At 37.0% G+C, this 23,708-nt stretch overlaps 1 protein-coding gene across 1 annotated transcript in view; it reads right to left on the bottom strand.

The window, feature by feature from the left end:
* Positions 1-23,614, bottom strand: part of LOC129790567 (uncharacterized) — a 36,058-nt gene extending 12,444 nt beyond the window's left edge. The window contains exons 1-2 of the mRNA XM_055828128.1: positions 22,995-23,614; positions 2,315-2,352 (exon numbers count right to left, since the gene is read on the bottom strand). Of these exons, the coding sequence (XP_055684103.1) occupies positions 2,315-2,352; positions 22,995-23,055 (99 nt within the window). The 5' untranslated portion in view covers positions 23,056-23,614. The remainder of the gene's footprint in view (positions 1-2,314; positions 2,353-22,994) is intronic.
* Positions 23,615-23,708: the final 94 nt, after the last annotated feature.

Raw genomic sequence — 23,708 nt, 5'->3', positions numbered from 1 at the left:
ACACAAGGGATTTTCTCTTCTCTCTAAATTGACTGGCATTTTCTCTATCATATTAATAATGGGGTGATATTTAATTTGCTTCTTTCCCTCCCGCTCTCTCTTTCATGAGGGGGATGAATATTTGAGTTGTTTTTGTGACCACGGTAAGGATCAATGAGATTGAATAAATAATGCAAGAAATGAGAATTTTGCTCCAAAGTCTGTGAAAAGTTTTTTTTTTCTCACCATGAAATCGGTAAGATTAGGGTGAAATTTTGGGGATGGACTAAATCCGTAAAGCAAAGGTGATGGGGAAGAAGCGAGATTTACATACGAATATATCTTGAAGAAGGATTTTCACACGCCCAGTATTTAATATTCTCTCACTCAAAGCCATATTGGAGGAACCCTAATCTGAGGGAATTCAACATGCTGAAAGATTCCTTTGAGATGCGGAGAGAGAGAGAGGAAGAAAGAAAAAAAGATCTGGGAAATCTCCACGACAGGAGGCCACAAAGAAATTTAATAAAGCCACCCCTCGACATTGAGTTCGCATCCTCCTCCCCTCCTCTTTGGGTGGAGGAGAGTCTCAATGGCCAATGGAGTGGAATGATGAAATCAAATAAGGACCAGATGAATCCCTGTGACAGATTGACTGTTTGTAACTTAATCTGTAGCTTCCTTCTTCAATAAATCCCAAAAGGAGGAGAACAAAAAAGCTCACAAGGAGCTGAAAGGCAATGAGTGGGTACTTTGCTGTGAGTCAAGCATGTTCCGCACGTTTATGGTGCTTCCGACCAGGAGTAATTGGTGTGATTTCGCATTCATGGACTCTACTCCTTTTCTTCACCCACTCTTCACACACACACCCAATCGATTTCCTTTGTCAGTCAGCAACAATATCCTATTTCAATATTTTTCTCCCCACACATACCCCATTTCCCCCCATCGCAAATCCCAACGTTTTTTACCACCCTCTCGGCTGACTTTTCTTTACCACAGAGAAAGCTCTTGCTGGGGGTGATTTGCTCAAAGGCACTCCCCCACATTCTATATAGAATTTTCCGTTCTATGTGTACATCGCCCCCTCTCCATTCGACATTCCTTTAGAAATTCCTCCATGCACTTTAAGACCCTTACGGTCGAATGCATTTGGTTCACCATGAGAGCTTTTGAGTGAGGGAAAATCAATATATTCGCATTACATTAATTGCGGAATTCCAAATTAATTTCCTTATTTGCATTGTAAAAGCTAAATAAAGGAGAATTTCGTTGGAATTTACTTTATAAATCTAATTACATATATAGCATGTGTACTATATAGTTGAGTTTAATTGAAAATCTTGAATATAGGGCCTTATTCAGCGACCAAGAAACTCTTGAAATTCGCTTGAAATCTTGAAATTTCAGTACAAAATTCAAAGATTTCAAGGGTTGAATTAGGCCCATAATTTGTATATTTGTGAGAAAATTATAAATTCTATCTTCTTCCCTTTGATTTTCTTGATGGATAATAGAGCAATCGAAATTAAAGTTTTAAAAGTTCGTAAATTAGAAGATATAGTCTAGTTTAAGAAACTAAATTTACCCATTTTACTTGAAGTGCCTAAAATTATTGTTTAAAAAATTATTTTTTCTTAAATTCAAGTGAATTCGGTCGAAGAGAGACTTAGAACTTTCTGTGCGAAATTTCAAGATTTTTTTTTTAATTGGTTTTTCTAAACAACATTGAAATTAGAATTTGTAGAATTTAAAAAAAATTGCTGGGAAAATCTGGATTATACCTGCTCTCCAACGCTTAAAATATATTTTTTAATATAATATTCGATGAAGGTGATAACACGGAACTAACGCTAAAATCTGAGCTGATACTAAAATCATATCGATTAGCAATACAATTTGAATAATTAATGTGACTAAAAGCCAAATTAGTGTGACCTAACAACCATAATAACTAATTTATTAAATTGATTTATCATTCTGCATTAATTTCTGATGAAATTTGATCCATTTTGATTTATAGGTTTAGTCATTTTATTATATGGCTCAATTAATTAATACTCCACCATTTCCCAATTCACGACAAATTCTCCCCCAATTATCCTTTAATTTATCCACTCTGAAAGCTTTTAGTTATTTAAATTTTAGGAAAATTTGCAAAGAAAAATTATCTATTTGGTCTCACACGGCGTGATGGATATTTATTGGAATCCATCGTACTTCCCATTAGAAAGCTTTTCTTCGCAAATGGGGGGATGGATAAATTGCGAGGCACGCCAGAAGCTCATTGTGAAGATAATAAATGTGAAAAAGCATCGTATTTAGGAATACTCACATTATCCTTGTGATCGCGTGCCTCAGCAGTGGCGGCTCCTGTAAAGAAGGAAAAAGTCAGAGTCGATCATTTTTAGGCCTGTCCCCCATCAACTACTTCCATAAATAATTCTACGAGGAAAAGCTTTGAAGTGGGAGCCACAACGGGGGTGGGGGTACATGCACGGCAAATGAGCCCCAAAATGGGGTCATTTGGGGTAATTAGTTCACCGTGTGGTGGCGGCGGAAGTGAGTCGCTGGGAAGAAGAGGACACCCGACTTCTCATTCAATTTGCATATGAAGAGAGGAAGTTTCGCCCCAAAACCATTTCAGCACATTTTCAATGAAGTGAAAGTTAATAGATTGAAGCCGCAAGAACTCGAAAAAAATACCCCCAAAGCACGCGATGGGGCATTTTCTTCTTTTGTGAGAGCTTTTCAAATAGAAAACTCATGATACTTTGAATTTTTTTTCTCTTCCATCACACGGGGGTGAGTTTGAAGTAATTTAGATAACCCCCAGAGGGTGCTTTAGTGTTAGATTATATCCATCAAAATTATGTTGTGTGTATGAGAGAAGTTTTGTACAGTTTAAATGCAAAGCTTTTAATCATTTTGTTGATTTTACTGGAAAACTCCAATCAAATCAAAATATTGAATTTAATTGCACTACAGCTAATTATGCAAATAAACCTGAACATGCTGAAAGTAAATAAATATTTTCAATATATACAGCAAGCACACGATGGGAGAACATATACACCCCCCTAAAATTTATTTCAATTCAATATCTCGTTTACTTTCGAATTCAATATTTTTTTTTTTTAAATTAGAAATGGGAACTTTCCAATTTTCGAAAGATATCTAATTTCTGCATAAAATAATATATATCTTGATTACCTGAAATAGAACTTTAGCATAGAAATGTATAAAGAGAAGAAAATTCTCTGAAACTTCAGCTACCAGGCGTCTCCATTGAAAGCTCTTTGATTTCTTCTCGATAATTTAGACTATTCGTGTGTATTTTCTAAAAGTTCAATTTCCCATTCCCATACAAATTGTATTTCACTTTGGTGAAATAACATCAAACCACCCCCATATCTAAATTTTGTGGCTCCACCATCATTAAATTGGGCAGGACAGCTTTTATGTGTAATGGACACGCTAATGGACTCCGTCGTTGCACAAACACAGCAAAAGCATTCCCGGGCAATTCCCAGTCATCTCAGTCAGGGTTATTTGAGAATTTGCTAATCATCGATGAAATTGAGGGTAAGTAAACACAAGCTTGATGACAATTAGGGGTATTTTTTTCCATCCCCCACAGCTAAGAAATTTAATTCCTCCTCCAAGAGGACCGAGCCATTAGCTCTGTGGAAAAAAACCCCTATTTGTGCACAGATAAACGGAGCTGAAGAGAGAGAGATTAATTTTCAGAAAATACATTAAAAGAAAATACACAAAGAAATCCCTTTTTATATATAAAAATAAAACACAAAAGCTCCGAAAGCTCTTTTTTTGATTATGTTGTTGTTGCTAAATAAAAGAAGAAAATATTGCGAAATAAAAAATACAAAAAATAGGAGAAAACTTTAAGAAATATCCCAATAAAATCTTCCCTTAATGTATAAAAAAGTTGTTGAATTTTCATTGACTCTTTGAATGATTTTCTCATTGAATTTCAATAGACATTCTTCTGAATGAAAAACAGAAAAAGAAACTTTCCAGACGGCCTTAAAAGATTTTCACCAAGAAAAAAAAACACTCCTCAAATCAATCAGATCTCATCAAACTTTTCCTTAACTCACAAAAGTATTTTTTTTTGCTCCGCACCACCCTCTTCTTTTCTCACCTTTGTCGGTTCTAAAAAGCTCCCCATGGGGTTCTATGCTTTCTTGTATTTATCGAAGGTGAAGGGCATGAGAAAAAAATACAAAAAAAGTTCATTAAGCTTTGGGAAATAAACACAGAGACCTATCCTCTTGCTTCAGAGGGTGCACGCATCATAAATTCTTTCCCTTTGGGCGGGGGAATGAGGAATGATTATTCGAAAGATTGCGTGGATAAAGCGACCTTGTTTATCACGAATTAGGGATTTTGGCGGCGTGATTGTGCCGTCAACAGAACGCCCGCACCACCCCCACAAGGTCCAAACATTAATCAAACAAATTAAATTCAATTACAAAGTCAAACACACTGATTAATGCAAAAGGAAAGTCATTGGATAAATTTGATTAATTAATTTGCCAAAAATAATTTGAAATAATAAGGTGTACCCCCGTAAAATTTATCCGAATAAATTCAGCAAGAAAAAGCTCCGGAAAAGCTTTTTATCCAGATTTTCCATTTGAACATCCGATAAAATTTTATTCTCTCTATAAAATTGATGGTTGCTTTTGCTAAAAAGTGCCTCATCAAATGCACTGCATCCCCCGCATATAGAATGCAATGCAATTGGCAATAGCCCGTAGGTCAAAGTTGAAACTTTTGCATTTCATGAACACATTCATTAATACTATTTGAACATCCTCTGTGTACGCGGAATGTTTGTCATTGCAATTGAGTCCATGGTATTCGCGTGGAAGTTTGTGCAATCATTTGATTGCTGATTAAAGCTCTCAGCCCCAATCACGTACACACAGCTCTAACACACACTATATTTGCATAAAATATTATCAATAAAACCACAACTAAAAGGATATATTCCAAGTCCCTTGCAGAGAGTCGCGAACAATGGGTAAAAAAAAATGGAAGTTTATTATGCAAAAAAATAACATTGTGCACGGATGAATGGAAAAATAGAGGATTTATGAGCGAAAAGTCACGCTGGGAAAATAATTATTAACTATACCCCTCAAATGTGCGTGATTAAGGGAAATAATACTGCGCTATAGCGAGCATTTCATTTTTACAGCCATACATCGTCATAGAGAGCTTTCGCTAAAACCACAAATTGCCCATTAAAATAATTATACACGGAGAGGAATGTTTGTAAGAATTAATTGTGGCAAAGAGAGCAATTTAGAAGAGGCTGAATTAACACTATGGGGAATTTTTGGGGGTGATTTATTGAATGGAGCTTTTTTTTTCTTATGGTGAAAGCTTCCTTCAATTCTTGTGAGTGTTTTAATTGCAAAAAATTTGCATTGAATGGCGTAAATTAGTTTGAATACTTTACTCTTTTAGCTAAGAATAACTTTCAGCAAAGAAACTTCACATAAACGAGATTTCTTATGAAGAAAAAATAATAAAGACATGCTTAATTAATTAGAAAGAATATTCTGGGAATAATAATTAATTTCTCTCATCAAAGAACATTTTGTTGAAGATGAAAATTCACAGGAACAATATTCAAAAGAGGACTCTATACCGTAAAATTGCACTTCTCTCTTTAAGATGTGTGTACAGGATGAAAAATGCCCTGAGGAAACACCTGCAAAGTCGGTATTTACCTTCCACCATAAGATCTCCTCTAACTCTTCATCTGTTGAAATAACATTTTGAAAAGCATTCTCGAAATAATTCCTCAAGCTCTTGGTTAGAGGAATCTCATGGGAATTCCGAAAACGTTTCAATACTCATGCACCCCACTGTGTGTGCAGGAGAATTATTATTAAATTGTGAATTGCTTTCCAAAGGGGTGGAGTGGGGTGTGGGGGTGTTAGTCAAACTCGCGCGCGCGATGAAATAACAGCCAAAGTTACAGATGAGATTTGCGGGAGGATCAAAATCAACGTGAAGAGTATACTTTTGTGGTGCAATAGAGCGAGGTTTAAGATAAATGATTCATTGGTGTCAGGATTGGTGTAGAAGGTTTCATTGTAGAAACAAACTTGTGTTTAATTTTAATTAATTTATTGATTTACCTGTAAAATCAGTAAAATTAAATTAATTAAAATAATTGCAAAAGTTTGTCGGAAAAATAATTAATTTGATGTTTTCTTAAATTGATCTTAACGTGGATTCCCCGGATTCCACAAAAATTCGTAAAATTCCGTGGAAGAAATTTAAAACTCTTCCTTTAACTGAATTGATTAGTTTTTATACCATTTTTGAGCACTCAAAGCTTGCATCAAAATAAAAATAAAATTTATGTTAACTTATACAAACATAGCACGTGCTCAAAATACATAAACTTTAAACACAAAATAGATGTATTTGAGAACATCTTAAGCAATAAAGTTAAATTTCACTAAAATATATACTTTACAATTTATGCCAAAATTTTCCTAATACCGAATTAGTTGTGATTACGTTCTCATTCCCTCAAAATTATATTCAAAGTGGAAAATTTGCCTCTGGGTGTGTGTTCTCTGGGAGAAGTCTCTAACAGAGGGAAAGCTTTCTCATCCTAAATCCTCAATGCTATTTGTAGAAGTATATTTCCTGCTGTGGAGAAGGGATGAAAATGTAGCTCAATATTTCATTGGAAAACAACACATTCAAACACCTCCCATGGATGTTGCAATAATCATGAATTTAATGATAAAGCTCAAGCTGGTAGATCCTATATATTGTGAGAGGTCTTTTCTGATTCAATGCGTGTAATTTGTTCCATTAATTCTCTCCCATTGTGGGTGGGTGTGTGTAAAAGTTTCTCTAACGTCTGACCCCGAAAATAGGTAGGTTTCATCCCTACAACGGTGGGCAGTAGCACATAGTCAATTAGTGTGATCGACAGTTGCTAAAATAGGGGCCGTAACTTCAGCATTGATTGTTTGTGGGGGGAAAGGTTATATGTTAGGAAATTTCTGGTAATTGCACCTCTCTGCTGACCCCACAAGAGTTGCAGCCTTTGTGCACAAAATTGAAAACCATCCGGTGGGTGGTGGCGACATGATATGGGGTATTTTGTGCTTTACAAAATCAAAGGGACTCAAAAAGCCCACAGAAACAATAAATTGCCACATGTTTGGGGTTTAGATTTAGAGCGGAAATCAATGAAATTGAGAGTATTTTCATTGAGGATTTAATTTTCCGGAATGATTGAAAGTTTTATGTAGGAGGAGTTTTTAATTCTTTTTCCGTTTTCAGACAAGTCTCTTATCGTACTTAGGAACTTCCTATCAATTTGTGGTCAATTAAAAGGACATAAAGGACTTTACATTTTTACATTATTAAAACAAAAATGATCATTGCATTTTAATTGGAAAAATATTTCAAAGGAATCATAGGCAATTATTTCCAATTTTCCATCTCTTTGTCCTTTCCAATAAATAACATAAATTCTGCAATGGCTGATTGCCCTCGTTTTTTTTTTTTGCTTTCTCTCTCTCTTTTCAACACATCCATTTGATGCAATTTATACATCCGGATTGCAATGCACCTCCTTCCGCCTATATTTTCTCCTTCCAACATGTATGCATTTTTGTGCTACTCACTCGGTCATTATCTCCCCAATGGGTAGGAACAAAGCGAAAATTGCCATTGTGTATACCCCTCAAACTATTCGTTTTTTCACCATCCCCCCTAACCCACCCCCCAAAAAGCCATTCGTGCTGCCACGAGACAATTGCACTGCATTTTAGGGAAAAGAGTCCCGTTTTTTTTGGTCGAATAGTGTTGGGAGAGAAAAATTTTCATGGTGTTGTAAAACAACAATAAATAGCCATGCTATTCAGCGGGTGAAAATCTCCCCTTTTTCCGGATTCCTCCGCACACCACAGCCGTGTGTATAGGGGTTGTAAATTGTCCCTCGCTGAAGCTTTTCGGATGGGGGGGCTAACACATACATAATGGGTGTGTATGCAGAAGCAAAACGTGTCTCGAATAGTGCTAAAAGGGGCTTCACAGGGTGTGCAAAAGGGGGTTTGGGAAATTATATTAGTGTGATGGTATATATTGTTATAAAACAACGTCGAAATTGGCCAGAAAACACACATACACTGTTAAAAATACTCTAGCTAAAATATATGAAAAAACGCTGAAGTACTTCAGCCAAAAGCTTCCACCAGAGTACTTCAGTCAAATTTTAATTGACTGAAGTGCTTCAGAGCACTATTTCTTCCACCAAAGTACTTCAGCGGACTATTTCTTCCACCAAAGTACTTCAGCGGACTATTTCTTCCACCAAAGTACTTCAGTGGACTATTTCTTCCACCAAAGTACTTCAGCGGACTATTTCTTCCACCAAAGTACTTCAGTGGACTATTTCTTCCACCAGAGTACTCCAGTGGAATATTTCTTCCACCAGAGTACTTCAGTGGAATATTTCTTCCACCAGAGTACTCCAGTGGAATATTTCTTCCACCAAATCACTTCAGTGGACTATTTCTTCCACCAGAGTACTTCAGTGGAATATTTCTTCCACCAGAGTACTCCAGTGGAATATTTCTTCCACCAGAGTACTCCAGTGGAATATTTCTTCCACCAAATCACTTCAGTGGACTATTTCTTCCACCAGAGTACTTCAGTGGAATATTTCTTCCACCAGAGTACTCCAGTGGAATATTTCTTCCACCAGAGTACTTCAGTGGAATATTTCTTCCACCAGAGTACTCCAGTGGAATATTTCTTCTACCAAATTACTTCAGTGGACTATTTCTTCCACCAGAGTACTTCAGTGGAATATTTCTTCCACCAGAGTACTCCAGTGGAATATTTCTTCCACCAGAGTACTTCAGTGAAATATTTCTTCCACCAGAGTACTCCAGTGGAATATTTCTTCCACCAAATCACTTCAGTGGACTATTTCTTCCACCAGAGTACTTCAGTGGAATATTTCTTCCACCAGAGTACTCCAGTGGAATATTTCTTCCACCAGAGTACTCCAGTGGAATATTTCTTCCACCAAATCACTTCAGTGGACTATTTCTTCCACCAGAGTACTTCAGTGGAATATTTCTTCCACCAGAGTACTCCAGTGGAATATTTCTTCCACCAGAGTACTTCAGTGGAATATTTCTTCCACCAGAGTACTCCAGTGGAATATTTCTTCTACCAAATTACTTCAGTGGACTATTTCTTCCACCAGAGTACTCCAGTGGAATATTTCTTCCACCAGAGTACTTCAGTGAAATATTTCTTCCACCAGAGTACTCCAGTGGAATATTTCTTCCACCAAATCACTTCAGTGGACTATTTCTTCCACCAGAGTACTCCAGTGGACTATTTCTTCCACCAGAGTACTCCAGTGGAATATTTCTTCAAAATAGCCTCATTTGGCTGAAGTAATCAGCCGAAAGAGCTGGAGTACTTCAGCGACATGATAAAAAGGCTGAAGTAATCAGCCAAAAGAGCTGGAGCACTTCAGTCAAAATAGCCTCATTTGGCTGAAGTAATCATCCGAAAGAGCTGGAGTACGAAAATTAACTGGTCAATTGTTTTAACAGAATTATTTATTTCAATGGTAAAATTTAGAATAGTAACTGTACTGGACGTGTATTGTAGAGCTATATGTAATAGCAACACAGCATAGGTGCTATATGATACACGTCAATTATAGCTACTTTTTAAAAATTTTTGCCACTGGAGCCAATTTCTTTTTTGAAAAATTTTGCCATTGGAGCCAATAAATTTTCAAAAAAATAAAAAAAAACATTTTTAGCTTTTTATCATGTATTTAGATTTATATCTATTTTATTTGTGCAATATATTCTTTCAAACAAATATTCATTAATAGCAATAAATTGCTATACCATCTCATAAACAACAACCACAACATAATCTTACTTAGCTTTTTATCATGTATCTCTCTTACATGATTTATTATACTTGGGAAAAAATGTCGAGATAGGGATATGCCTTTTGTGCATCACGGTATGGCAGCCGATTTGCACATTTGGCACCCTATTTTCGAAAGCCGTTTACCATCAACCATAGAGTCTATATAATACTTCTCTAGATAAATAAAGCTACATACAAGTAGCTTTATAGTTAATCTAAAATCGTGTATTATTTTTACTCTATTATCTATACAAATCTTTTAGTTTATAAGCTTTTTGTATCAATGAGGTTGACAGATTGCAAAATCTGAAATCAACATGAACATCAATTCCAAATCAATGAAATATGACGTTCTTTTGATTGCCCTCTTGAATAGCTACTAAAAGTAGTATAGCTCTATATAATACTTCTTTAGATAAATAAAGCTACGTACAAGTAGCTTTATAGTTAATCTAAAATCGTGTATTATTTTTACTCTATATCTATACAAATCTTTTAGTTTATAAGCTTTCTGTATCAATGAGGTTGACAGATGCAAAATCTGAAATCAACATGAACATCAATATTCCAAATCAATGAAATATAACGTCCTTTTGATTGCCCTCTTGAATAGCTACTAAAAGTAGTATAGCCATACACGACACCTCTTGATAAAACCATTTCTCTTTCTTTGCTTTTCTTAAAGACATCCATCAATAGCAATAATCTTAAAGAAAAAGCAAAAAAAATCCCCATGTCCATATAACATTACGTTAAAGAACATGGGGATATTCATGCACCACTATCAAATGCAACCAGCTCATTTGCAATATATTTCTCTCAAACAAATACTCATTAATAGCAATAAATTGCTATACCATCTCATAGTTACTCTCATTTAATCAATCATCGCATATTCTCTCTTATTTTGTGCCATTAAAACCATCTCTCATACTCCACATATTTCTCTTTTACTCTCCAAGTTCTCTTATACTCAACTCATATTTTGACCAATATAATTGGTCATATTAACCAAGTCGAGAAATGCCACATACGACTGACCGTTCAAGTTCAACTACAGCCTGGGACAGCTCGAAACCTTTGCTCAAAACTATAGTAGAAAAACCGATATAACCATCTTTAAAATATGCTAGAACACGAGTTTTTATTAAAAACTTCTAAAATGATATTCCAAATCAAAAATGGATTAAATGCATATATTTTATGCACAAAAAGTTGTGCAAAAGGGTAGTAGGAGAATTTTTTTTTATTTTTGGTCAATATAAATCCTTTGATCAAAATGGCAAAAGTTAATTCGCGATTTTAGCGAACTTAAGTACTCAATGGGACAGAAAATTTCACAGACATTAGCGTTAATGAATGCAGATTATCCTAAAGAAAAATTGTGGGTGATTGTGCAACCAGCGGAGGAGGGGGGAGATTTTTCTATGCGCCAAATTATACAAATATAAGAAAAATTTATTTTTCTTAATTTAACTTGGTTTAAAATGAAAAATTCTTCGTTCGAAACATAGTTTCCCGCCTTCGTCTCTAAATGCTCATTAAAATAAAAATAAAAATTAATTATTTAATTCATTCCTTAATCAGATATTGTAACACAAAGATTTATATGGAAGAAGCATTATCTGAATTCTATATAGACACACGTCATAACGCTTTAGGCTTTCTTCCACCAAAGTACTTCAGCGAACTGTTTCTTCCACCAAAGTACTTCAGTAGAGCTAGTGGTATCAACGCAGAGTACTTCAGCGAACAATTTCTTCCACCAAAGTACTTCAGCGAAATATTTCTTCCACCAGAGTACTTCAGTGTCTTAAAAACACTCAGGCGGAATAAATAACCCGCTTAAGTACTTCAGTCAAAATAGCCTCATTTGGCTGAAGTAATTAGCCAAAAGAGCTAGAGACTCCAGCGACATGGTTCAAAAGGCTGAAGTAATCAGCCAAAAGTGCTAGAGTACTCCAGCGACATGGTTCAAAATGCTGAAGTAATCAGCCAAAAGAGCTAGAGTACTCCAGCGACATGGTACAAAAGGCTGAAGTAATCAGCCAAAAGAGCTAGAGTACTCCAGCTATATGGTTCAAAATGCTGAAGTAATTAGCTAAAAGAGCTGGAGTACTCCAGCGACATGGTTCAAAAGGCTGAAATAATTAGCTAACAGAGCTGGAGTACTCCAGCTCTTTTGGCTGATTACTTTAGCATTTTGAACCATATAGCTGGAGTACTCTAGCTCTTTTGGCTGATTACTTCAGCCTTTTGAACCATATAGCTGGAGTACTCTAGCTCTTTTGGCTAATTACTTCAGCCTTTTGAACCATATAGCTGGAGTACTCCAGCTCTGTTAGCTAATTATTTCAGCCTTTTGAACCATGTCGCTGGAGTACTCCAGCTCTTTCGGCTGATTACTTCAGCCTTTTGTACCATGTCGCTGGAGTACTCTAGCTCTTTTGGCTTATTACTTCAGCCTTTTGAACCATATAGCTGGAGTACTCTAGCTCTTTTGGCTAATTACTTCAGCCTTTTGAACCATATAGCTGGAGTACTTTGGTGGAATAAATCTTGTACTTAAGTTTTGTGGTGGAAGAAAAGTTCCACCGAAGTATTTAGTTTGATTGAAAATATCTCGTTGAATTACTTTGGCGAAGGAAATCTTCCACTGAAGTGTTTTGGTGAATGGAAACTTTCACTGAAGTACTCTGGTGGAAGAACTCTTCGGCTGAAGTAATCTGGTGGAAGAAATAGTTCACCCTTTCGCTGAAGTACTTTTGATTACTTCAGCCTTTTGAACCATATAGCTGGAGTACTCTAGCTCTTTTGGCTAATTACTTCAGCCTTTTGAACCATATAGCTGGAGTACTCCAGCTCTGTTAGCTAATTATTTCAGCCTTTTGAACCATGTCGCTGGAGTACTCCAGCTCTTTTGGCTAATTACTTCAGCCTTTTGAACCATATAGCTGGAGTACTCTAGCTCTTTTGGCTAATTACTTCAGCCTTTTAAACCATATAGCTGGAGTACTTTGGTGGAATAAATCTTGTACTTAAGTTTTGTGGTGGAAGAAAAGTTCCACCGAAGTATTTAGTTTGATTGAAAATATCTCGTTGAATTACTTTGGCGAAGGAAATCTTCCACTGAAGTGTTTTGGTGAATGGAAACTTTCACTGAAGTACTCTGGTGGAAGAACTCTTCGACTGAAGTAATCTGGTGGAAGAAATAGTTCACCCTTTCGCTGAAGTACTTTTGATTACTTCAGCCTTTTGTACCATGTCGCTGAAGTACTCTAGCTCTTTTGGCTGATTACTTCAGCCTTTTGAACCATAAGCTGGAGTACTCCAGCTCTTTTAGCTAATTACTTCAGCCTTTGAACCATGTCGCTGGAGTACTCCAGCTCTTTTGGCTGATTACTTCAGCCTTTTGTACCATGTCGCTGGAGTACTCCAGCTCTTTTGGCTGATTACTTCAGCCTTTTGAACCATGTCGCTGGAGTACTCCAGCTCTTTTGGCTAATTACTTTAGCCTTTTGAACCATGTCGCTGGAGTACTCCAGCTCTGTTAGCTAATTATTTCAGCCTTTTGAACCATGTCGCTGAAGTACTCCAGCTCTTTCGGCTGATTACTTCAGCCTTTTGTACCAAGTCGCTGGAGTACTCTAGCTCTTTTGGCTGATTACTTCAGCCTTTTGAACCATATAGCTGGAGTACTTTGGTGGAATAAATCTTGTACTTAAGTTTTGTGGTGGAAGAAAAGTTCCACCGAAGTATTTAGTATAATTGAAAATATCTCGTTGAATTACTTTGGCGAAAGAAATCTTCCACTGAAGTGTTTTGGTGAATGGAAACTTTCACTGAAGTACTCTGGTGGAAGAACTCTTCGACTGAAGTAATCTGGTGGAAGAAATAGTTCACCCTTTCGCTGAAGTACTTTTGATTACTTCAGCCTTTTGTACCATGTCGCTGAAGTACTCTAGCTCTTTTGGCTAATTACTTCAGCCTTTTGAACCATGTCGCTGGAGTACTCCAGCTCTTTTGGCTGATTACTTCAGCCTTTTGTACCATGTCGCTGGAGTACTCTAGCTCTTTTGGCTAATTACTTCAGCCTTTTGAACCATATAGCTGGAGTACTCTAGCTCTTTTGGCTAATTACTTCAGCCTTTTGAACCATGTCGCTGGAGTACTCCAGCTCTTTTGGCTAATTACTTCAGCCTTTTGAACCATGTCGCTGGAGTACTCCAGCTCTTTTGGCTAATTACTTCAGCCTTTTGAACCATATAGCTGGAGTACTCCAGCTCTTTTGGCTAATTACTTCAGCCTTTTGAACCATGTCGCTGGAGTACTCCAGCACTTTTGGCTGATTACTTCAGCCTTTTGAACCATGTCGCTGGAGTACTCCAGCTCTTTTGGCTGATTACTTCAGCCTTTTGAACCATATCGCTGGAGTACTCCAGCTCTTTTGGCTAATTACTTTAGCCTTTTGAACCATATAGCTGGAGTACTCTAGCTCTTATGGCTAATTACTTCACTCTTTGAACCATGTCGCTGGAGTACTCCAGCTCTTTTGGCTGATTACTTCAGCCTTACCATGTCGCTGGAGTACTCTAGCTCTTTTGGCTAATTACTTCAGCCTTTTGAACCATATAGCTGGAGTACTTTGGTGGAATAAATCTTGTACTTAAGTTTTGTGGTGGAAGAAAAGTTCCACCGAAGTGTTTAGTTTGATTGAAAAAATCTCGCTGAATTACTTTGGCGAAGGAAATCTTCCACTGAAGTGTTTTAGTGAATGAAAACTTTCACTGAAGTACACTGGTGGAAGAACTCTTCGGCTGAAGTAATCTGGTGGAAGAAATAGTTCACCCTTTCGCTGAAGTACTTTTGATTACTTCAGCCTTTTGAACCATGTCGCTGGAGTACTCTAGCTCTTTTGGCTAATTACTTCAGCCTTTTGAACCATGTCGCTGGAGTACTCCAGCACTTTTGGCTGATTACTTCAGCCTTTTGAACCATGTCGCTGGAGTACTCCAGCACTTTTGGCTGATTACTTCAGCCTTTTGAACCATATAGCTGGAGTACTCCAGCTCTGTTAGCTAATTATTTCAGCCTTTTGAACCATATAGCTGAAGTACTCTAGCTCTTTTGGCTAATTACTTCAGCCTTTTGAACCATATAGCTGGAGTACTCCAGCTCTGTTAGCTAATTATTTCAGCCTTTTGTACCATGTCGCTGAAGTACTCTAGCTCTTTTGGCTGATTACTTCAGCCTTTTGAACCATATAGCTGGAGTACTCCAGCTCTTTTAGCCAATTACTTCAGCCTTTGAACCATGTCGCTGGAGTACTCCAGCTCTTTTGGCTGATTACTTCAGCCTTTTGAACCATGTCGCTGGAGTACTCCAGCTCTTTTGGCTAATTACTTCAGCCTTTTGAACCATGTCGCTGGAGTACTCCAGCTCTTTTGGCTGATTACTTCAGCCTTTTGAACCATGTCGCTGGAGTACTCCAGCTCTTTTGGCTAATTATTTCAGCCTTTTGTACCATGTCGCTGAAGTACTCTAGCTCTTTTGGCTGATTACTTCAGCCTTTTGAACCATATAGCTGGAGTACTCCAGCTCTTTTAGCCAATTACTTCAGCCTTTGAACCATGTCGCTGGAGTACTCCAGCTCTTTTGGCTGATTACTTCAGCCTTTTGTACCATGTCGCTGAAGTACTCTAGCTCTTTTGGCTAATTACTTCAGCCTTTTGAACCATATAGCTGGAGTACTCCAGCTCTGTTAGCTAATTATTTCAGCCTTTTGTACCATGTCGCTGAAGTACTCTAGCTCTTTTGGCTGATTACTTCAGCCTTTTGAACCATGTCGCTGGAGTACTCCAGCTCTTTTGGCTGATTACTTCAGCCTTTTGAACCATATCGCTGGAGTACTCTAGCTCTTTTGGCTAATTACTTCAGCCTTTTGAACCATGTCGCTGGAGTACTCCAGCTCTTTTGGCTGATTACTTCAGCCTTTTGAACCATATCGCTGGAGTTCTCTAGCTCTTTTGGCTAATTACTTCAGCCTTTTGAACCATGTCGCTGGAGTACTCCAGCTCTTTTGGCTAATTACTTCAGCCTTTTGAACCATATAGCTGGAGTACTCCAGCTCTTTTGGCTAATTACTTCAGCCTTTTGAACCATATAGCTGGAGTACTCTAGCTCTTTTGGCTAATTACTTCAGCCTTTTGAACCATGTCGCTGGAGTACTCTAGCTCTTTTGGCTAATTACTTCAGCCTTTTGAACCATGTCGCTGGAGTCTCTAGCTCTTTTGGCTAATTACTTCAGCCAAATGAGGCTATTTTGACTGAAGTACTGTAGCTAGATTTTTATTCCACCAGAGTATTTTTAAGAGTGATATATGCAAATTTACCACACCAACCATCCCTTCTAATATGTTTGCTCGTGGGGAGGGATGGAGCTATGCGAGAAGGAACACGCGAGCTTTGCATACACAGTGTAAGGCCATTGCGAACAACCAGTGAGAAAGTGAGAGCTTTCGAGAGGCGCTCAATTTCGTCAAGAATTTAATTTTAAAAGGAAATTTTAGAGGACAAAAGTCGCTGAAGAAAATTGAATTTCTATCAACCACGAATAGTGATAGAGAAGATAATTTACAATGGACGTTTTAACGGAATGAAAATATTCGGATCTTTGAAAATATTCAAAAATTCGACAGAAAACTGCTCTTGGATTTTAGTCCTCATCAGAAGGTTCCGATTAAGGACCAGAGCTTGAAAAGTACTAAATTCAATCTTCAGTAGTTCTAAATTCAAGCTCAATAAGTACTAAATTCAAGCAGAATACATAAAGTTATTCAATTTTCAGTTCTAAACAGTCTCAGATTGATGAGAAAATACGTCTGAAAGCTTTAAATTCAAGCTTACAGTAAGTACTAAATTCAAGCTGAAAAAGTACTAAACTCCAGCCCAAAAGAACTAAATTTAAGCCCAAAAGTACTAAATTTAAGTTAAAAAATGTTACTAGATTCTCAGTTCTAAACAGATTGAGGGACAAAGACCTCAAAAGTACTAAATTTGATTTTTAAAAGATCTAAATATATAAAGGCTTTTAAAGTTCTAAATTCAAGCCTAATAATTAGGTACTATATTTTTAAGCTGAAGAAAAAGTTATTCGGTTTCAGTTCTAAAAGGCTCAGATTGACCAAAAAAGGTTGGAAAAGAACTAAATTTAATCCTAATTAAATGTACTAAATTAAAGTTTAAGAAATTCTTTATTCAAGCCAAAGAGTACTAAATTCGGTATAAAAAAAATTTCTTCGTATTCTTTGTTCTCTATTCTTTTTATTGGTTTCTTCTCATGATAAAATTATTCATTAATGGTCAAGTATTTAGGATAATTTTAAATTTATAAAAAAAATCGAAAAAAAGCTTCTTGAAAAGCTCATTTTTTCCTCAGATAGTATAAAAGCTTTTCTTCTTCTTCTTCTGCACTTTAAATTGTACGGCTGTTGGATTCCTTCCGGATCCATATAGCCATTAAAAGCTTTTCAAACCTTCTGGTCAACCCTTAACTATTCCCACATGGCATTTAACTCATCTCCAATTGAGTCAAGAGAGAGAGAGAGAGAAAGATTAATTTTTATTAAGTGATGTGAAATTTTCATGAAGTATGTGATAACATGAGTGTGACGATAAATAGAGAAAAGGAGTGCCCATAAAATGACCATTTGTCTGCCCCATGGGATATTTCGTGTAATCCCCCCGGTGGTCGACACTCCGGATGGGGGTTGTAAAAACATTACTTTATGTCCATGAAGTGGGATCACGTTCCTGTGAATTGACTGAGACACATCTCACCTTCGTATCTTCCTCAACTATAGCACTTCTTTTGCTTTTTTTTTCCTTTCCTTTTGACAAGGTGGGTGGGTCTAAGAAATAAGGGTGCAAAGTGGGAGTTATGGAAGAAATTAAACATCATGGAGTTTCGCGCAATTTTTCAGCATTTCACAACAACTTCTGTGATGCCACTGGGATGTGGGGAGGGAGGGAAGGAATGAAATATCAGCAACACATCATCCACATGACATTATTGTTGCCACTCAGAGCGATTATTCTGTCGTCCCCAGTGGATGGAGAATTTTTCCTACTGCGTAGCCAAAGATGGATGAAAGGAGAAAAAAGCTCATGGATATTTTTCACAATTCAACGTTGACTTGTGTCGGTATTTCACGGTAATCCGACGGGAAAAATCCAAAAAGAGGGACGCCAGGGCGAGGACACCACCTCCCATTCCCGCATTACACACCAAGGAAGAAAGCACAGACAACATTTTAACATTACAGCGAATTGTGGGTGGATAAGCCTTCACTTTAGCTCCCAAGAGTACCACACTGAAAGCTTTATGATTCCTCTCTCTCCGTTCCGACTATTTGGGGGTTTCACCAACATCCCCTATTCGATGGTCCGGGGCATTTGGCCCAGCCCTAGAGCTCCGGGGATACATGGGGGAAGAGATGGAAGAAAGAGGACCTAATGCTTTCACCCCTGAGAGGGTGATAATGTTCGAATTTCAAGAGGGAACACGATGGGCTCTCTTTCATTGGAATTTTCCAAACATTTCACACAAGAATGCATTCCAATTTCCACATACGGAATTGCAAAAGGAGAAAAAAAAGGGAACGACCGACGATCATTTTCTATTCTCCAAAAATTCCTAATAAATATTCCTCATAACTTTTTTCTTCGTCTCTTGTGAATGGGGCCCCAAGAAGAATTTTATTTAAATTCTTTATCCATTCATTGAATATTCTGTAAATAAGAAAAGGTTTTGCGGGGATGTTTTCGATATAAAGATTTCGCAGCAAAAAAAAAGGAATTTTATCTTATTCATTTGAGATATTTCAAATACTTTTGCAGCTGACACCTTTTGGGGGTTGCCTTTTTTAAGAAGATAAAATATAGAATATTAAATTAAATCTCCAACAAATGAATCGCTAAAATGAATTAAAAAAAAATTGAGCAAGGTAAATTCAAAGAATTTTTTTTCATTAGTATCAAAAGAAACAAATATCTCTTCATTGCTCTTCGTTATGTATAATTTGCTATTTATATAATTTTCAATTAAAGAAAATTAAAATGGAAAAATAAATTGATTTGCTCATTTCTCTTTGATATTTCCTCTCTCTCTCTAAAAGGAAAAAAAAGTCAAGAATAAATAAATCACAGAAAGATGTTTCGAATTGAATTAAAAATATAATTAGCTTCTCTCTCTCTAAAAAAAATCAACATTCGCCATTAATAAAAATTTAATTTAAAGTTTCCTTGTGAAGTAATAAAAAAATAAATAAAAAGATTTCCTTGGCTCTGGAAAAAAATTGCTGAAGACGTTGTTTATTCTTTACTTGCTCACTTGCGAGATAAGCCTTTTTTTGTGAGTCTTGTTTTCCACCCTCAAAAAATCCCTCCTCCCCAGCACGCATCACCAGTATTGAAGGCATTGAATTTCCTCGAGAGGAGCTACCCTTATTTGGGAGGGAGAGGGCCACTCGAAAAAGACGTGTGAAGGCATCAAAAGTCTCAAAAGATTTAAAACAAAAATTTCCATCCGTCCCCCTCGGGGTAGAGGATGCATAAGAGAGCACACATACCCCGAAAACTCCCGGGGAAAAGTTTCAAAGTTTCCCCTCTGACGCCGAAACCCTCGTGTTGGTCAAGGAGGGTGTGAAAATGGAATTTATTATCCACTTCACAAGAACCAATAATCTTCCGAAGAGATGGATTCTCTCTACCACTTGCAAAAGTATCCCAAAAGTGTTGCTCGCAATGTGATGCCAAAAGGAAAGCATGCTTACATACATCTACCTATATATTTATATTAAATGTACAGGATGCTGGAAAAGACAACATCCCAGGGAAAAATGGAGCGCAAAAGTGGAACGTTGGACGAGAAGAGCGAGAAAAATTGTCAAAATGTTGACAAAAGTGCACTGAATTTCCTTTGCAGGGGGTATTTTCTGTGAGAATATAACGAATATAATGATGAAAAATGATTGAGCTTCCCATAGGATGAATTTGACTAAAGAGCTGTGTTGTACTGTTGGGTGATGACATACTTCTGGATGTTTCTGCAAGAAAAATGTTGTACTCAAAAAAAAATTGTATGTTGAAAATAAGAATTTCAGTTGAACAATCTTAACTACCAGGCGCCTCCATCACTCTCAGCAATCGAATTCTTTCTCTCCTTCAATTTGAAAAGTTTAATAAATAAAATTAATGCAAGGAAGCTTTTTTCTTTCGAGTACATAATTTAGTCCAACATTTTTGCAATTTAGTGGCATTTTTGCAACATACCCAGCTGAGAATTGTGCATGAAGAAGAGTAACAAATTCCCGATATGTTGTCACACATAAAAGAGGAAAATCAAGTGCGGTATGCCCCGGGGAGTGTTAGTAAATCACTCGACCTCCTTTTTTGAGGATAAAAGCTCCCGCAGATGATTTAAATGCTACCATAGAGAGTTGCCCTCCCCCTGCACCACTTGCAATATTCTGAAATTTTCCAGTGAATTTCCCTAGATTCTAGTGACAACCATAATAAATTCTCTGTCTCTCTGCTTTGGTGTCTCTGGGTAAGTTTTCTATCAAAATAAACGCACACACACCGAGAATTCAATTGCCAAATAAATTTTGTCCTAAAATGTCCAATTTAAACTTTTGCCTCTGAAGATGATTTTAATGGCAATACTGCCATCCCCATCAACCCTCAAAGAGACGTACAAAATACACCATACAAAACGTATCTATGTAGGTGGCTTGTGAAAAAGCCTATCCACCCCCGCAAGAGAGACAAAAAAGTTTATTTTCGATTCTCAACACAATGCACATTTTCCAATTGAAATTAAATTATACCCAAAAAAAACCCCCGGACCGTCGGCACAAGAGGAGCATTCTTGCGGCAGAAATGAGAAAGAAAAGGCTCCAGGACAATAGAATACGAAAATATTGCGAGGAGTTGGGGGCGTCACGAGGGGGTGGTAGAGATGAGAAATTTGTGCAAAAACATGAATCAAATTTGCATTTTATTACTTTGTGAGCATGTCTTTTTCCGCACTCTCTGCGAAAAAAAAACGAAGAAATAATATGAAATTTTCCCCGAATATTCAATCTCTTTTTGCATTATTTGGTGTGGGCTTGGAAAATACACAAAACACATTTCTTTCACGATGGGAAAATTTTCATGCATAAAACACTTTGGCAATTTCTATATTTGAAAATACAAAACCCACTCGACTGCACGTCGACACGGAGATATTAACAATTAACATTCTAAAAAAAAAACAATATACATACATATACCATATAAACGAATAAAAAAGTGAAAAAGAGAGAGAGAATTTTCCAGCTTTTTCAGCTATTGCTCGGGAAATAATAAAAATAAAATGAAATTGTTCTTTTTCTTTTATACTTTTTAATTATTCTCTGCATGGTTCCCGTGCAAAAATTGTTCTCTTAAAGCCATAAGTTTCAATAAAATATTTTTTGTATTTTTATTTGCAAGAATTCTTTATTTTTTCACAATTATTTCTATATTAATATTTTTTTTTATTAATTTTAAAAATTTTTAAAATATCAAATCGTTTTTCCAAAATACAGAATAAATCTTTTAGATAACAAAATTTTTTTATTTATGGATTAAATAAAAAAGAGAAAAAATGCAATATGTGACGTCATTAATTGTATTTTTAACAAAGGAGTTTAGTCACTACTTTTCCTAGCTGATTTCGGTGAAAAAGAGGAAAAGTCTGGTAATATTTTATTCATTTTTAGCTGTGATTCTTTCGAAGAAAAGAATAGCACAGCTTCTGTCTACCACCTAAAATGCAATCGGGCTCAAACTTGGGATGAGCACGAATTAGGGTCACCACATTCCAAAAAACGTATGCGCCAAATAAATGTTCCGGCCGTTTTAATCTCTTCTCTATGAAATTAAGCATATCCCGATTTTATTTTCTCTAATGAATGATTTTCCCATACAAAAAAACGAATAAACTTCTTTTTAAAATTAAAGTTTAATTATTTTTCTTTCATAAGAGAAACATTCTCATATTCCCCACAGAGTACAGTTCATTTAGCCAGAAGGATTAAATTAGAAGAAGTCTTATCTAGAAACCAACCTATAATTCCAAGTGAATACTTTTCCAGCTTTTCCAACAAATATGCATGTAGTTTCCATTAAAACTTTCATATAACTTTTAGCCTGTGAGTCAAGAGTTTAATTCTGAATTTTGTATTTAAAAGCCGATTGCATCTTTGCGACAAGAAAAATATAAAATAAAAAAACCCAAACACGGAAAATTGGCGTAACAACCTAATAAGCTCGAAAGGAATAAACTTTTTCTGACTTTCCCCATTAATTTTCTCATGCTATGTTGCAACATTTAGCAGTTCAATTTGCAAGAGAGCTGTGAGAAGGTAAGAATAGGGATTTAATGTGTGTGTGGGGGTGGTTTGTCCATGCTCGCGAATACTTTGCAACCGGTGAGCTTTTTATACTTATTTTGTAGCGTAGGGAGTGCGCAAAAATTGGTGGAGCAAAAAATGCCAAAAAGAGCTTCAACAATGATGGATTTCCGAGTGTTTTATATCCTCTATAGTGTCGCTTTTTTTGTGTGGGCCATATGCTTAGTCAGGCCCCCACGAGGAGTCCATTTGGGAAGAGCTTTCTGTGGCTTTTTTTTTGCTTGCTTGCTTGTGGGTCTTCTGGGTGAATAAACATTGGGTGGTGGTGGTGGGGATGTGGAAAAAGCACCAGGAATGTCATATTTCATTTGAGATTTCCTCATAAAGACTTCTTTCTCCCACCACCACACGTCCACATGTTGCTGATGGAGTGGCGAGATATCAACCCACATCCACTCAATATGGGACTTTTTAAGGGACTTCAGTTGCGACTTTGTGAGGCACATGTAATCGCCTTGAGTGCCCCCTCCTCCCCAACATGTAAGGTAAGGCAGGGAGAATTACAAGCCACATACATACATTTGGCATATCACCTACCTGGAATTCCACGGACCTGTGACCAATGGAGCAGGAGGAGGATGCACAGTGGCAAATTCATTGCGGGCACCCAACTCTTGTGGCACTTCCTGTTTACTTTTTTATCTATATTCCAATTCAAACAACAACCCCGGCTTGTGTAAACACAACGAGAAAATTCCCGTTTCTATGTTTTTCCTCTCATCCACAATTACCCAGCAAAATGTTCCGTCGAGCTTTCTCTCTGCGAAGGGATTTTTGGCGCGCTTTTCTACCACTTCCAGTCTTGTTTTCCCTTTCAGTGTGTACTCTCATCAATTCCCAATCCACACACGCGGTGCGTTCCAACCATGACTTCCGACTTAAAAATTTGCCTCAAAAATTTTGTCCACTGTGTCGGTATCAGGCTCACTTCCTTCACTGAATTCACCACGAATACTTGGTGCTCTTTCATAAACACGTTTTCCTCTCGAGGGGAAATCTCACACGGCCTTTCCCCTGCCCACGCGTGCGCTTATCAACCCTCAGGAGGGTAATTTTTCCAGCCCCTGCAATGCCCCCCACAGGTGGAAAAAAAAGTACGAAGAAGAATCTTACTGGTAAGTAGCCATCGCAAGATTTCCCTTTTATTGCTGCCGCGTGTAAATGATTCATGAATTGCCTGAAGGAGCAGGAAGAGAATCCACCGAGAAAGCTCCACAACACAGTGCTAGTGGTAAGCATAAGGCCAGTTTG

This window comes from Lutzomyia longipalpis, chromosome 2, assembly GCF_024334085.1.
Source record: "Lutzomyia longipalpis isolate SR_M1_2022 chromosome 2, ASM2433408v1".
Classification (NCBI taxonomy): Eukaryota; Metazoa; Arthropoda; class Insecta; order Diptera; family Psychodidae; genus Lutzomyia; species Lutzomyia longipalpis.
The sequence above is the reverse complement of the archived record's forward strand: the minus strand, read 5'-3'. Positions and strand labels throughout refer to the sequence as shown.